Raw genomic sequence first — 17,827 nt, 5'->3', positions numbered from 1 at the left:
AGTCTCCCGTCTATGGTACCGCTCTTTTTCCAACAGCATGTTGGAAGCCAGCGTTGCTAGCTTTAAAGCGAAATCTGTCTGGATTTTCCCATATGATCGAGGCACTTAACTCACAGAGAAAACGTGTGAGGCTGTCGACCATAAGGTCAAAATAGTTTTTTTTGTATAGGTCTCATGTAATAATTCACTAGCAAAACGTTGCATCCTTGATTCTTCTCATTGCTGTTCAACAAGTTTCAATGATTTGGCTACAAAAAAAAAGTGTAAGCAACAGCCGAGAGCTTCATGGTGTTTTGAAGCATCCATACATGCTAGAAAAATTTTTCCAATGTGGAGCAACATTCGAGCAGGCTACTTGGGCAAACCCAACACAGCATAGAATCCTGCGAAATCTGCAAATTGATATACAAGACAGGTCGGTTATGAGCAATTGACAAACGGTAAAGAAACAATCGACTAATGTTAATTATCGTTGTTTGTTACAGTGTGGCGGTGACCACACACAACACAGTATTATGAAATGTGTGTGTAGTCTCAGTGCACTGAGTGGGACAACTATTCTTGAGGACGACATTAGGGTGTCACTCACCGTGATGAGCGTGTGTTCATTTACCGACACCTCATTTACATTCTTCAACCTGCACCACCTCATGACGGAAATCAATACGTCTGCTTAAGAGTGAAAAAGAGGAGGCACAACGTCACTGTGGTTGGCGCATATTTACCACCATCAAGGCGGTTCGATCACAGAAGACTACGAGATATCATAGCATAACGCCTGACGCGTGCGTTATCATCGGGGATTTTAACGCCTATCATACATTTTAGGGAAGTCAGAAGACCAACATGAAGGGTAGAAACTTGGTGTCCATTGCCTGCGAAAACGAACTTTGGTTACTAAGCGTTGGTTTTATGTGGCTCCACATACAGCAGCTTTGTCGACTTGCCTTAAGTTTCGCGACGCGTAGTGATGCATACTGAATGGTTAACGGGTATTGAAACGCATGAGAGTGATCACATTGCAACATATGTCAAGTTCAGAGGATTGTCACTTCCTAAAGTTTGCGACACGGTTAAAGGAATGTACTGGAAAAAACTTCAGTCTCGTATCGAAGACCAATGCCAAGAACGCATATTCAATTTACAAGAGGCCATCAGAGCACTGTACGAGAGACTGTGTTCATGATCCCATGCTCTGTAAAAGTCATGGACATCGACATAAGGCTGGAGCTGCTTCGAGCATTACGACGATTAGCTGAAGGAAGGTACGAGTGCACGAAGGACATGGAAGATTGACGGACTGTTAGACGTATGCAGAAGATCAACGTCGGTAGGACAAGCTAGAATTCTAACGGTGGATTATTTTCTGCGAGTCACTCGACCATCCTAAGCCTTTATCGCAGTTATGGAGGGTGGTACAAGGTTTGTGATTATCCCCCATTCAGAGGTCACCTTTCAAAGCCTTAGCCTTTTACAAAGTCGATAAAATGTTGACGTTACTGAAGAGTTCTGCACTGAATTATCAAGGCAAACTATAGCCCTTAACAGTTCACCACTTTCGAGCAGTTGTCCAACACCACGTGATTTCTGTATCCACCTCCCGTTCATTATTCAGAAGCTTAAGGCAGCACTCGCTTCGTGCACACGTACCTCCGCACCAGGACCTGACGGAATCTCCTACAGAGCCCTGTGTCATCTGGGTGAGCGCACAGAATTGCTCTGCTTCGACTATATAATGATTGTTGGCTAGAGGAGACTGTCCCCTCAAGTTAGAAATTTAGTCGCTTAGTACCACGGCTCAAACCTGGCAAGTCACCATTGGAACTCTCCTCCTATCACCCGATCGCATTGGCTAGTTGCTTGGTGTAATAAAAATATTATTCTTTATCGGGGCCAAGGCTCGTCAACGCTTGTTTTGCATGTCGTACGAGGAGAAATGGACTTTGAGACGACGCGGTAACAACACACACGACGTTTATGACAGAGCACGAAAGAAAAACACGGAACACAGAACCAGAAAAACCGCGAAGGCGAATAAGTAACAAACTGTCTGATCGAATGAGAAAACTACAGAACGCGAGTTCAAGGTGGAAAGTTCCAAAACCTCACAATTAGATGCGGGCCCCGACGAACGCCGAGAAGCAGAGCAGGAGGCAGCGACAGGTGATCGGAAGCGGGTTGCGTCTCGATGTGCGACGCTATGGTGACGATGACGCTTGGCGGAGTGGGGGCGTGTGTACGATTACGGAGCAGTCAACCCGCATCGGAGACGCGATGCTCCATGCGTGTAATGGGCCAGCCCGTTTAGCGAACAGCTTGCGTCGAGACGCGATGCTCGGCGCAACCGTGACCATTAGTCAGGCCACGTACGTCGCTGTGCCGAACGTCTGACCACGGAGACGCCTCGCCGAGATCCAAGATGTCCTCGGCAAGGAAGAGAACAGCAGGCCAGGCCGTGTCCCGAGATGCAGTACTCGTGCCGGCAATGCCGCCCCAGCTGGTAGTTGGACGACAGTAGCGTGGACAGCCGCGTTCCCTGGCCGAAACCTGGATCGCCTGCGTCCGACGCTTCAGCTCGCTGTCTTCCGTCCACCGCTGCTTCGGCTCGTCCCCAGCCACAAAGCTTACCACCACGTAATGGTCACACGTGGCCCAATCGTGGCACGCCACCTCTATGGGCCACCACAGGTCATCAGCTGATTGGCTGACCTCACGCGCACATTACACGCGCCTTGCCCCGCACTTCCGTCGTTGTCGTGTTCTTCACTCATTACACTTGGTAAGGTGATGCAGAGAATGATTCTCGGCCGCCTGGAGTGGTACTTGGAGTATTATGAGATCTACCCAAATGTCATGGCTGGCTTTCGACATGGCCGATCGTTAATCGATAGCGTCGTCAACCTAATCAAGTACGTCCAACTTGAGAAAGACCATAAGCGCTTTTGCGCCTATCTGTTCCTTGACGTCAAAGGAGCCTATGATAAAGTTACTCATGAAGCTGTCCTAGCCGCAATAGTACAGATTGGAGTGGGTGATCGAATGTTTAGGTGGATACGCAGCTATTTCCAAATGCGGTCCTTTTTTGTGACAACGGAGGCTGCGAACACCTCTGCACGTTTCAGTTGTCTTGGCGTCCCTCAGGGGGATGTACTGAGCCCCGTGCTATTCAATCTAACACTGATCGCCCTCCATACGCACCTACCACTTAATATTTGTCTATCAATATACGCAGGTGGTATCTGCATATGGACATCTGCGGTAACTCACCTGCAGTTAAGAGTGGGAATCCAGAGAGCTGCTATAACAACTGCTTTGTACTTCCGCAATCGAGGCCTGGAAATTTCCTCCGAAAAGTGCGCTCTTCTGGTATGTACGCGCAAACCCATGACAAATTACAGAGTTTCAGTTAATGGTCAAATATACCATATTACCGATCTGACAGATTTCAGGGTGTCACAATTGACAGAGATATCATGGAGCGCTCATGTGTCGTATTTGAAAAAGCGATTGACGGACGTATGCTATCTCTTCAAGTTTGTAGCTAAAAATACTTGAAAAGTTCAGCCCAATGCTATGTACGACTGTACAGGGTGATTTTTCTTGGCTTTCTACGATACAGTCGGCCCGCATTATTAAACACCAGCAAAACAGGTTGACGCATGATAGAAAGCGTTCAGGCACAGGTGCTTTAAATCTGTCTAGGTCTGCCTCAGGGTGACTCAATATAGGCGACTATAGCTTTAGCCAAAGACCCCCACGTGCCGACCCATATTGAAGTTGAAGTTCTGAGAACACACATAAGGCATGACGCTGGACTCCCGGTCACCACTTAGCCTCTCTACCAGCGGATAGGTCTCGTACTTCTTTTTCTCGAACAGTAACTGCGCTTGGTGACTGTCTACCAACTGGTTTTATGCCCACGGCGAGACCTTATATTCCTCCATAGGGCCTCAAACAGCCAGTCATCAACGGGAAAACACTAGGCATCCAGAAAAAACGAGATTTTTCAATACCAGCCCTCAAGCAGCTTGTCTTACTTCTGGTGTGCGAGAAGTACCAATACTGCACCCACGTCTACACCGACAGCTCCGACCTGCCAAACAGCTCAACATCGGCATTCGTTCTTTCATCGCACGTCACAACCACCAAATTTAGGACAACTTATGCAACCACATAACGGCAGCAGAGCTTGCAGCTTTTGGCGCTGGGCGGCGTTTCATTAACGACCAAAGCACGCAACGGTGGACAATCTTCAGTGACTGCAAGGTGGCACTGCAATCACTTGTGTCAAATCTACGCCGTGGCCTGCACGAGCAGTTGGTATTTGAGACAGCATAAACGCTACATCATATAACAGAGAAAGGGCACCAAGTTACGTTTCAGTGCTTGCAAGCCACTGTAGATCTACCGGTAACGAACGGGCTAATCAAGCTGCCCGTACAGCCTGTACAGAAGGCAACAAACAGTCAATACCTCTCTCTAAGTTGGACGCTGCTAGGAGGCTCCACATGCTTGCTCGCGAACGCTTCATGTTACTTTGATATGAGCCTCTTTGTAGCATGCAAAATTACAATTCTTTGATCCTACGTTAAGCTTACAGCTTCCAAGAAAACTTCGACGAGGTGGCGCTACTGCTCTTTGCAGACTATGACTGGGTGTCACGTAAACCCGTGCGTACGGGTTGCGCATAGAGATGGCCGACACCACCGCCTGTGCACACTGCGGAGATGAAGAGACAATTCGACACGTTCTTTGTGATTCCGGAATATAACGTAGAAAGACAATACCTTTCTAGTACACTAAACAAGTTATATGACCAGCTGCTGTCAGAAGAAATTATACTGCGCCATCGTCGTGACTCATCACCGAAGAGGGCCGTGCAAGTGCTACTGGGCTTCTTGCGAACTACTGGCCTGTCGGAACGCTTCTGAGCGGGTGGATTTGTGTGTGCACGTGTGCCCTTGTTTTTCTCCTATTTATTTTATAACTCCCTCTGTCCCTTTTAACCCCCTATTCCCCAACCCCCATTTAGGGTAGCCTATCTGGTACTAGCATCTGGTTAACCTTTCCGTGTTTCTTTTTTCTCGCTTTTCTCTCTCTTAAGATCACTGATTTGCAATGTGCAAGTACTTCGTAAACATTGCGAATCACACAGAAACACTTTATACATGTTTTATTGCAAATATTAAACAGCACGTAACAATATGATTGATTTCTAGAAAAACATATCCTTTTATAAGGATACATCTCACCACACAAAGCTACACAACACAGTATAGCGTGGTTTCTCACACTTTGGCTCTGTGGTTCACTCCTTGAAGTGCCGATGCATGTATAGTTTGCTTATGTGAACTGTGGCTATGGTGCACATATAAAGCGTATATATATATATATATATATATATATATATATATATATATATATATATATATATATATATATATATATATATATATATATATATATTTATATATAAGGGAGAGAAGTGTATACATAAGGGCTCGTATTTCCGTGTTTTAACACAATATTAATGAAATATAACAGAAGTAATGCCAAGGAATGTTCAGGGGAAGGTATTAGAACCAATGGAATGTAAATAAGAAGAAACAAGAAAGAAAAGTGGATGAAAAAATTACCAGCTGTGAGCAGGAATTGAACCTACGACCTTCCTACGAATATATATATATATATATATATATATATATATATATATATATATATATATATATATATATATATATATATATATATATATACCCACTCGGATTTCAAGCACAGGATAAGAGGTGCACTAGACTGTGACTCAGACAACGTCATATACCTCCTGGAATGTGGGGTATGCAACAAGCAATACGTGGGCCAGACAGACACTCCGTTTAGAATTAGATTCAACAACCATCGGGCACATGTACGATCTCTGCCAGGCCTTCCACTTTCAAAACACTGCACAATAAATGACCACAGCTTTGATGACATCAGGGTTACACTACTAGAAAACAACTTTCGAACCATCAGAGAACGGTAACAACGAGAATCTTATTGTATCTACAAATTTAACACGATAAAATACGGAATAAATGAACATCCAGGCACTCTGTCAGCGTTACGACTGCTAAAAGACGCAAACGCTTCTCTCTAATCAGTCCGGTTTCATTACGACAATAATATTACCCGCTAACAAAGGTTTTAGCTTATGCATCTGACAACATAGAAATGATTTGCCTCATCAAGCACAGCCGGAACGCAAAGATAAGTGGTCCCGGATGTCGTATGGTCCCCCCCTTTTTCTTTTCTTTTTTTTTTCTTCTTTAAGTTTTAACGCACATTCTGTTCCTTCACTGACAAGGAGCTGACAGCTAGGTGGTTTCGTTACCTTTTTCATACATGCGCGCATGTCTTCCCAGTGTGACGCATTTGTGTGGTGACTGTCCCGGATGTCGTACAGTTCCCCCCCCCCTGTTCTTTTTTCTTCTTTAATCTTTAACGCACATTCTGTTCCTTCACTGTCAAGGAGCCATTGCATATAATGAATAACGATGGCGGCGCCTCAATCACCGGCTTTTTCATTCCTCCTGACGCCATCAGCACGCACTCGAAGCGCTTAAGGTCTCCCCATTAACTTGTCTTAAACTTCAAAGAGGAACGAGCTGCCAGCGGACTACACGGAAAGGTGAAATACAAGAACTGCGGCACACTGCCCACTTGGGGAAGAGTGCGTGCGGAGGAGGTATTGTTGACAATGATGACATTGCGAATCTACCTCTGCCCTACTCTGTTGAGATGCTGCCCCTTTCTAATTACGCCGTGTCGGTCTTGCTTCTTCTCCTAGATTTTTATATTTTATTTAATGTTTCTCCTCCCGTTTCGCTGTCTCTTCTTCTTTTTTCTCTCTCTCTTTTCTTTCTTTTTTTATTTTTTTACTTTTCCTTTGACCCCTTCCCTCCTGTCTCGACAGGCTATAAGAGGACACGGAACATGTGTAAATATTATTATGTGTTGAAAAAGACGGGGTTCCCGTCAAAACGTCGGCACAATAAACAGCTGTTATGTGAAAGCGCATCTACATTCACATGTATATATATATATATATATATATATATATATATATATATATATATATATATATATATATATATATATATATAATTATGCCGTTTGTTTTCAAGGCATCTAATCGTGCAAAAGGGTGATGAAAGGTCTATTTTTCACCTTCGATTGCATAACAAACGTTTGTCTTGAAAAAAAAGCAATATGTCATATTCACATACTTAGGGTCATTTTCAAAATACCCAAAACCCAACATAAATTGTTTTGGATACCCATGAATTGATGACTCCAGTACAGTGCTTGAAAAATAAAAATATCGATGCATCCAGTTACAGCCCATACACCCCTGGGTTACGTCCGTGATCTAAGGTACGAGTAATATCGTTCTGTAATTATCACCATGGAACTCACCACAATGGCACAAGTTTTCTGCGTCTGTGTGAGCGCAGTTAGGTCTATGTGGTAGAGGACATTCATCTTCCCATGCGTAACTGCAGTGGTGCAGCCATGGCACTGGAAAATCATATGTGAAATTGCCTGCTCTTAAAACTCATATTGTGCGAACACTGATTTACAAAAGCAAGAAAGCTGCGCAATCATACATGTATGCGTGTGCTTCGTATTCATAATACATTAGAAAATAGCTGCTTCTTGGGAGAGTTAATGTTCATCTTCAGAAAGCAACCCATGAAATAGTACTTTAACGGTGAAGACAGTGACGCCATGTTTACATTATGTATGAGCACAATAGACCCACTCCTAAAATACTTTTGGTACAATGACTGAACACACAGGACACAAAAACGTATTAAATGTTTAATAACTTGACACTGTCACACTTTCGATGATAGCTGCTTAAACTTTTGCTATCGAAGCTGCTTTTGTTTGAGATGTTTGTTACATACTGGCTTTCACTTGTCTTATAAGTTTACTTTGGTGTGCACTTTGCTCGTTGTCGACAAACTGTAAAATTTGTAATACAAGTTTCACCATACATCATCATCTGCGTCATGAATATCACATCTGGTTGTTGAACATACGCGCAATATGCTTTTCAAGAAGCTTGAATTTGTGGCTAATTTCGTGCTTTGGGAAAAGCGGAGACGCGCTGGAATTCGGCTTTATGGCGGTGTCAATACAAGAGCTTTGGTGTACAGCCACTACTTCATAAAAGACTACAGAACAACGTGGTCCCCGCTGTTTTGATGATAAGCCAAGCAAGCGCAATAATTAGCGCCACATGACAACATTGCGTAACGTCAGCTGCGATGTTTTAAGCTAAATGCGACCCTGTCAGCTCGGATTTGAACCAAAGAGGAGGTAAAAACATTTGTGAGCAGACATTCTCGGTCAATATTGCGCATGGAAAATTTGCGCCATAAGACGTCGATAACATCTTTCAGCTTGCATTCCGTAATTCAAGAGCTTCGCGTGCAATGCGGTTGTGCTTCGTCAGCAGGGACCTTACAAATAAACATTGTTATATCTTTTTCGCGCTTTGTCTCCGGCTTTGCCTTAACCATACTTCGCAGCTTGCCTCGTCATGAAACGTATTATTGAACTGTGGCATCACATATTTCGCTATTATACTGGGCCCCATGGTTTCTTCTACATGCGTTAGGATTTGTGCACGTGATTGCCAAGACGGTAAAGTCACCAATAAAAATTTTGGCACTATTTTACTAACTGAATATGAAATAAACCTAAATCAAACTCACTCTGGACATGCCTTTCTTATGGTAATCTTCGGAGTCATTTCAATTTTGTAAATCTAACATCCTCAAAGTTATCGAGTCACGTCATTCATCAACTGTTGCTGTCAATCTCATTGTCTCAATCCCAATTTCGTATATATTTACCATCTGGGATAGCCGTACACAATGGTAAATATCATCGGTGTACCTCTGACACATTTTCAGCGCTCTTGTTTGAATAATACAGCACTCGTTCTTTCACACTTTTTTGGGACAATACTGAAAAGATCGTGTAAAACTGCTGCACATTCATATATGTAGAATCTGTCCTTGTCTCTTCTTCTGTAATTACGTCGTAACTACTCGTAGTCTTGTGCTGTGAAAATATGTTGATTCCCAATGAACAACTAGCCCAAGCATCTGTCTTTTGAAATTAGAATTTCAGCCCTTCGTAAACACGCGCCTGCTCATGCCCACTATCATGATTGTGATCTTTGGAATTTTGAAAGTTATGAAGGGTTAGATTGAGAAAATTATGAAAGAAATAAATATGGATAGTGCGTACAGGCGTCCATTCAGCTATGCGAACAGAGTTTAACTTAAATAAACTTACAGAAAAAATAATAGAAAACACATCATGAAATCAATATGCACGAAATATGCGTACGAAAAATATTACTGTGCACCTGATATCCTGCAGTCGAAAACAAATGGCGTATTGATAAAACTAATAAGGTAAAGTACTTGTAGGCCAAAATAAGGTAATAGATTACCACAAATAAATAAATACTCAGGGCATTACCGCGCTGGTTCAAGCAGTGAAGATCCAAGATGACATTAGTTTCTATAAATCAATGTCTAACGCCTTCGCTGATAGTCTCGTTATCTAATACTAGAGTTCTGAAAAAAAAATCACCGCCACGGTGAACTAGAGGCTAAGGTATTGGGCTGCTGATCCGCAGGTCAAAGGTTGAAATCCCAGCTGCCGCGGCTGCATTTCTGATGGAGGCGGTAATGGTGGTCAAAATTTCCGGAGCCCTCCACTACGGCATCTCTCATAATCATATGGTGGCTTTGGGACTGTAAACCCCACATATCTATCTATTGAGTTCTGAAAATTGCAATATGAAACAACCGCACGAACTCCATGCGCTGGCATTTGAACCTTTCATTTGGAAAAATTTCGTAATAATTGAGCAAACCGATATTACGTGATGCTTCCAAGAAAAAGTGACTTATGCCGTATTATCAAGCTTTGGGGAAAGTGAAACAATGTGAATCAACCATTCTTTGTTAATTTAGTTTTTGTGTCTTCATCATCGTCCAAAGGTCTTTCCCCACGTGGTAGCTGGCCAAAGGTCGCTGTAGTTTGTGTGGGATCCTTTGAGGTGAACATAAATATCACAACCGATAATGAATATTACCTTTCATATGACGCACGCAAGGGTTAGTGCTAGGTTACTCGTCCTGATGGCTTAGTGCAGAATTGTCACCCTGCTTCGCTCGAGGGTGCCGTTTGGCACCCTCAACAGAGTTTTATTTTGATGGTGGACAAATCATAATAACATCTCAGTGCTTACAAAAAAGAAATCAAGAACGTTAAAATGATTGAAAAGCACCATGAGTCCCGTAACAGGACCTATAACATAAGCCCTTGAGCTAAATATACTTCAAAATAATTATTACAATATTACAAATATTTTAAAATGATTATTCTTATTATTTAGGTAGTTTTTGTCTAATGAAAGTCTAAATACCATTTTTGTGCAGGCAGGCAGGCAAGCAAGCAGGCAAAGAGGCAGGCAGATAGATAGATAGATAGATAGATAGATAGATAGATAGATAGATAGATAGATAGATAGATAGATAGATAGATAGATAGATAGATAGATAGATAGATAGATAGATAGATAGATAGATAGATAGATAGATAGATAGATAGATAGATAGATCTGCGCATGCGCAGGCTTCTACATATAAAAATTTTTTTCAGCATTCATTGCCCACTGAATGTGAACATCCGAGGTTAAAAGTACCACTGCTGCTCAAAAGAGAATAGCTTGCTGTAGATTTTGGAAGTGGAAATATTTGTTACTGATCTAGGTTTATTTTTCACTTGTTACTTGCCTGTAACACAAAAATAATTGCCTCACCATTTGAACATTCTGTGTTCATGAAAAAACATGCCTCATTCTAAGCTATAAATATATACAAAGAGCGATGTTTTCTTGCTCAAACACAATATCATGTACCTACTTACCGCACTTGCAACCGCACTGGCCACGAAGTAAGAGGCAACATATTTTATAGCCTGGTGGGCAGTCAGTTGATTCGCAGCCATGGTGGAATATGGTATGAGCAGGGAGATCTCTCAGGTTTGTAGAAAAGCCATTCTTGGCATAATGGTGCTCTAACAGATAGAAAAGTTCACTCTTGAGCTCTTGTGTTCCTTGTGTTCCTTATGTTCTGAGCTGGAAACGCTGCTCATGTTTTAAGGCACTTATAATGTTCATTACACCAAGTCGTAAAATACAATGACAGTTTTTGAAGCTCTAAATATTTTTTTTATTTATAGTTGCTTATTGTGCTATCTTACTAACACATGAGTAAATAATAGATGCCTGCAATGCTATCACTGTCATCCTGTGGATTACCTTAGTGATGCGCCTAAACCAAGCTGTGAAAATGAAACCACGTTCGGAAAACTAGCACACACATATCTGCTAGCAAAGGTCTTACACACAGCCAATTTGTTGGGATGAGTTTTGTTGGTACTACTTGCTCAAGAACATGTTCAAGATTACGCCGTTTATAGGCACGTGTTAGGTCTAGCCAAAATTGTTCCTCTGTTATGCCTCAAACATTGTCTGTCACTTCATGCTCGTTTCTTTACAAGCCACTGAAAACCGAACTCATACTTACTATAACGTTCTTTGTGGTGCATGGCCATAGAGGTAACACATCCAAGGAGCACGACAGTTATGTAAATTTTGGTCATCGCTTTGTACCTGTGAAAATATGTCGCTTTGCAATAAATATACAATATTGGAGTAGCGGTAGCATTCGAAAATATCGTAGTCTTACGTATGAACATCATGGCTTGTAAGTCGGACGGCTGGTGGTCGAAAGAACATAACGTCTCATATTTTAGTTTTATTATGCTAGTCTGTATAAAAATGTTTTTCGTTTTTACTTCTACAAAATTGTCACTGTTAATTTTGCCTTACTTCACACAATGTACAGTATATTTAGAACTGGTTTTTTTTTTGGGGGGGGGACGAAAATGTTTCCTTTTGATGTGACTGACACAACAACAACAATGTGTAGCATTTTCATGCCACACGCTGTCGGCGATGGTTCAGGACAGCTTTACAGCTGAAGAGTCGTAACGTGCTCCAAATATAGTAAATAGTCGCGAATGAAACCCTGGTACTGTTTTACTTTGAGACTAGAAAATTATTCAATTTAATTTTTGAGTTGATATTTTTTGTTAATTATAAAAAACAGGAACTACAAAAAAGGACCCCTTAAGAAGAGAACAATTTAAAACCTAAATTTATTCTTTTAAATTATGCAGCTTCGTCAGTCAATAATACACACAATGCTTGATCACACAGTGCATTTCATTCACTGAAATAAGAAACGCCAACATGATATTAGCGAAGCAGCTAAGCTTGTGTTTAGGAGAAAAGGTTCATAGAGTTTAATGCAAATGAACATACGTTCTGTCACAGACTTTATATTATATTCACAAGGGTATAGCAAGATCAGTAACGAAAACCGACTTATTTGTATAGATGAATATACTAGCAATAAGGCTTAACGATGGAAGGCTCACACATGGGGGAACTTAGCTTTTAATTTAGGATCCTTCCAACAACTATAGAAAATAAGCAGAGAGAAAGGGATAAGGCAGGGAAGTTAACCAGAAAGACCTCCAGTTGGCTACTGTATACACAAGCAGATTAGAAAAGAGGACAAGAAAGGTGAGACAGAGGAAGGAGGAGTTAGAAGGAAAAAAAAGAGAGAGACAGAGGGTGAACTCATTTCATTAATTAAAGTTCCACCAAAAGTCAGAGGCCCTCTTGCAAACCCGTCATCCTCAAAAAAATGAGATTTGGTGCAAGGACGAAGCAATGAATGCGATAGCAGCAACTTTGAATGTAATGCTGAGAGCGGCAAGCAGATCGAAACGTGCAATGCGCTGGTCGCGCGCTGATAACGCACAAAAACAACATACACAGGACGAGAGTGAATTAACAACATCTACCACTCGACCCTTAACGTGCTGTTTAAACAAAAACGACGCACGAAACGTAATCGCAAGTACAGATGAGTGCCAACTAACACTGTGTCACCGTTGTTACACTTCTCTGTGTGGGATAATTGCACTCTCTTTGCAAACGAGCCCTGTCCAGCGGCGAGAAAAGACCTTTGTGGGCCCGGCAACTAACGCACTCGTTCCGGTGAAATACACGTGTCAAAAAATGCTGATAATCAAAGAAGGAGACAAAAACAACTTTTTTAATTACGAACGAATTTCCACATTACCTATTTTCTCTAACAGCCTAGAAAAAATTGTACTGACAAGGTTAAGAAAGTTTATTGAGAAATTTGGCATACTCAACGATGCTCAGTTCGGTTTCTGAAGTGGCCATTTCACAGAGCTTGCTCTCCTAACTCGAAAAACTTCGTCCTCAGAGCGTTCGAAGAAAGGAATCAGTAATATGCATTTATATAGACCTCTACAAGGTGTTTGGGGGACTTAATCATCAAATATTATTATAAAACTAGAGTTGTATGGTGTTCGCGATTTACCCTTATATTTAGTCGCATCATATCTCAGGCTTGGATGCAACGGGTGGAAATTAACAGTGGCTATCCTCACATTATCTTATAAAACAGGGGTTCCACATGGAAGTGTTTTAGGTTTATTATTGGTTATTCTTTACATAAATGGCTTAATAAGTATTGAAACGAAACCAGTACACAGATGATACCGTACTATTATTCTTTATATACGTAGATGACACGATACTATTACTTCATATTCAGGATTTTCAAAATAGAACAAGTGCGATAAACGAATTTCTAGAGGGTCCCAACACGTGCAACCTAAATTCAATACAAATAAACGTGAACAAAACCAAATAAATCACATTTTTACCACCCCAAATGAACATTTCGCTAACGGGTAATTCATTTTTGGGGAATCTCGTCATAGATATTGTTGACAGCGTCAAAACTCTTGAAGTGCATTTTCAACATAGTTTGTCGCCGGATACACATGTCAACCATCTCGTTGGTCGCATGTCAAGAGCCATAGGATCACTTGCAAAATCACAATTTGTGGTCACAGTAGTGTTAAACTACAGCTCTATAATGCATTGTTTTCTTCTCAAATTAGCTACTATTTTCTTGTTTGGGGCACCACGACACAGACAAACACAAATAGACCAGATGTGGTACAAAAAAAGCTACTCGTCACGGAGCTGGAGTACACCAAAAAGCACACACCGAACCTCTATTTACACGTTTTTCCATAATTTCTGCTCACAACCTTTGCGCATACAACTTAGCGCTCACATACAAACGTTGTCCTAAACTTTCAGATAGAACAATTCGTACATTAGCCCAGCCTAATAAAGAAACTCACTTATACCCTTTCCGAAATGGAGAAAACTCAATCATTCCATACACATGTTTAGTTATGACTGAGCAGGTGCTTTGTTACAGACTTCCAAAACTGCTAAAATACTTAACATACCACAATATCAAGGTTACATCAACCGTAATAAATGCATCAAGACATTTTTGTGTCTCTTCGGTAGTTTATGCCAATAAAAAATTGTGGGTTTTTTAATCTTGTGATTTTATATGCGTTTATAAAATGTTCTTACTTCTTTTTTCTTCCTTCACAAAATATAACTGAGATATTTACTGTGCCTCTTTAATTTCAGACGTTTAGCATGTGGTTTTTCGCACGTACCAATAATTTTTATGTAAGTGAACACAAAAACGCAAAATGTGCAACCAAGCGGTATCTGTTAGCATACATGCGTGTATTAAATGTTTTTTTGTACCACATTTGTTGTTCTGCTCTATACCTTGTAAGGGGGGCCCGACTGTGAATCAGTGGACCACTGGGTAAAGGGGGCCCCCGTCGAGTGAATGGTGATTCACTTTTTGTGCGGGCCTCTTCTATGACAGGAAAAATTGAACGATAGATGAAATGAATGAAATTGAGCTGAACGCCAGAGGCACATGATTCTTTCCACCGAAGGATAAGCTTGCGCTCAAGCATATGCCCCCCCCCCCCCTCCCTACTCTTTCGCGGGGCAAAGTACGCGTGTGAGATTAGCGTGCGTCGGCTTGTTGGATAGAGTTGGGCACCGAGTGCAGGCCGCTTTTTTTTTCATGAGTTTGAATATTCATATCAATACGCATACACATACGGTGAGTGCCGGTGGCGGCTGCGAAAAAAAAAAACAGCCGAGAATGGCCATACAATTGCTAACGCAATAAAAGCACAACAGGGTTTCACTGCCTTTTGAGCTGCTGAGAGATGTGGACGGTGCTGTAATAGCACCTAGAGGTGCGCTGAACTGCTATACTTTGCAGAACGCGTTTGCATCGGCATCGTCTACTGAGAATAGGAAGATACGGACATGACGACGCTCTCAGAGGGCTGTGGTGCTCCGTAAATTTCTTGTGTAGGTAACGTCTTTTTCAACAGATGTATTTTCACCAACAAGAGAATGAAACGCCACAGTTTATGCCATGTCTGGTGTTTTACTGATGTTGTTCAGTTACCCGCATTATCACAAACGCTCCTTTAATGCTGTAGATGCCGCCCGACTTTTGTTTAGCCATGAAAATGAAGCCAATGTTTTAACGATGTGTTACCCTTTTTGGTGATGCGATAGCCAATGACTGTGTGGCATTACCGCATACTAGCTTCTGTTTCTACCCTTTCTTTCGTTTCACACTAGATCGTCACAACACCAATCCAGCCTTAGCCTTATTGCTACTCATTCTCATCTATCACAAAGACACTGGAGGCCACGCGACTAGGAGCATCAACAAGTAATGTCAAAGCACCTTTTTCGGTTATGCTTCGTGGGGAATAGCACAGTTTTCACTCTACTGTCAGGATTTTTCTTCAAATAGCATACGCCCGGAAGTCTTGCCTGGCATCCATTGTATCCTTGTCGGAAGTACTTGCTTTGTTCTTATACCTGCTTCAATTCATTGCTGAAGACGCTTTCTTTACAGAAAAGTAAGCTTTTGCGTGGTGATCGGGCGTTATTATCCTAGCAATCGAGATTCTTATAATTAACTACACTCATCTAGCAATAACGGAACTCTGCGAAAAATCTAACAGAATTTACTGGTGACAACGTAGCATTTATAGAGGACTGTGCGTTTTCTCCTAGAGTTCTTACCTGAGCTTGTGTCCTTTCACTTAAGCACATATGACCTAACACTACTATTCTTATTGGTGACAGGCCACTGTGTAGCCACCGTTGCTCCGCCATTGATTGCACAAAAAGGAAAACAGTGTGTTGCCTCACATTGTTTTCAGTGAACGTATCAAACTTGATCAGCCTTTGCGTAGATGTACTTTCTGGGAAATCAAGAATGCAGCTACTCAGCGCTTATTTTTATGTGTTGTTGGTACCCCAAGAAATGGATCTACCAATTTATTTTTATTCTAGTGTCCACATGACCCTCCTATATCATGCGTTGACGGGAGGAAATTTTGATTGACAAACAATAGTGAGAAGAAAAGCTGAGTAGATAAAAAAGTATACACAGAATCGACTCGCATTGTTTCTGGGAGTAGCTAACAATGGCTCAAGGCCACAGAACAGCTTGTGCATAGCAGTTCTTGCTATTGTTTATTCCTATCACGTGGTACTAAAAGAAAACGTACGAAAATATTTATGTTAAGCTTCACATTCACCTTCTCACCCTTCTCAATATCGTCTAGGGAATACGTCCGTTGTATTGCAATATTTGCACCGTATATCCACCACATTTTTATGCGGTCTCAAGGATCAATCTTCTTGAATTATTATGTATCATGATATAAGTGGTATACACAAAAAGTATGCGCATAATGAAGCATTACGTGATTGGCATATGTGACTGATCATAAATTGTTTTCGGTGGTAAAGCGACGTTGTTTAGATGACATGGCTCTTGATAGAGAAAAAAAATGCGTTCCCTGCCATAGCCAGCAGAGGCACTTGCTAATACTGTGAACTTTACGCACCTCTAAATGCACACTGAAGTGCACAAGGAAATGGCCACAACTCTTTAACTGTTGGTAACGCGTGCCATGCGTAATATGGTGTTCCGGGTTTGTATTTGACTGATAACAAGTCCTTTCGTCCACTGTTATAACAATTCTCTGAAAGTACCAACCTAAATTAAAAATTCAAAGTAGCATACACCATCTGTATCTTCAATATTTTTGGCTTGATAGGGCTGAGTCTAAATAAACTTGTTCCTTGAAAACTTCACAATCTATTTCGTGAATCACCATGAAATTCACTACGCCGCATGGCAAAGAAAATGGCTGTCTTAGTATGACATGTCATATTAGGACGTTCACATCATGAGAGGTAAGACATAATGAAAGCATATACATCAACTGAAATGATATGATACGACATGTGTTGAGATGCATGTCATCGCGTGAAACATATAAACAGCATGATATCGACGTAAATTGTATTTAGATATTTAGCACTTGATTTTATAAAATCAGAAACAAAGCTGCACCCAACCCTGTAGAGGTTTTTTTGATGCTGATGATGTGTATTTGATTCTTTGAGCGTTTGCGCGTGCTCATGGAGTTAGAAGTGCTCAAAGGTTGCTCATCCTGCTCAAAGGTTGTTACATGAAAAAAACTGCTAAGCGCTGCATTCACTTTACTCTTTAGTTCAACTGCATTGCAAGTACACACATGACAGCTTATAAAGATCACGTTCCCAAAATAACAATTGTACGCTGCTGTCAGAGTTCGCGTCAAAATGCAAGTAATTTTGAAGTGCTGATACAAAGTTGCTTACGTTTTA

The 17,827-nt window shown here is 41.4% G+C and overlaps 1 protein-coding gene across 3 annotated transcripts in view; it reads right to left on the bottom strand.

The window, feature by feature from the left end:
• LOC142765610 (uncharacterized) overlaps positions 1 to 16,353 on the bottom strand; it is a 47,082-nt gene extending 30,729 nt beyond the window's left edge. The window contains exons 1-5 of one of the 3 annotated variants that reach the window (XM_075866870.1): positions 16,187 to 16,352; positions 11,664 to 11,749; positions 11,002 to 11,151; positions 7,459 to 7,560; positions 127 to 392 (exon numbers count right to left, since the gene is read on the bottom strand). In XM_075866870.1, the coding sequence (XP_075722985.1) occupies positions 352 to 392; positions 7,459 to 7,560; positions 11,002 to 11,151; positions 11,664 to 11,739 (369 nt within the window). In that variant the 5' untranslated portion in view covers positions 11,740 to 11,749; positions 16,187 to 16,352 and the 3' untranslated portion in view covers positions 127 to 351. Of the gene's footprint in view, positions 1 to 126; positions 393 to 7,458; positions 7,561 to 11,001; positions 11,152 to 11,663; positions 11,750 to 15,842; positions 15,897 to 16,186 lie in introns of those variants that run through there. The other 2 variants (XM_075866871.1, XR_012884329.1) reach the window with 2 other exon arrangements.
• Between the last annotated feature and the right edge of the window lie 1,474 nt (positions 16,354 to 17,827).

This window comes from Rhipicephalus microplus, chromosome 6 (assembly GCF_043290135.1).
Source record: "Rhipicephalus microplus isolate Deutch F79 chromosome 6, USDA_Rmic, whole genome shotgun sequence".
NCBI classification, from domain to species: domain Eukaryota; kingdom Metazoa; phylum Arthropoda; class Arachnida; order Ixodida; family Ixodidae; genus Rhipicephalus; species Rhipicephalus microplus.
The sequence above is the reverse complement of the archived record's forward strand: the minus strand, read 5'-3'. Positions and strand labels throughout refer to the sequence as shown.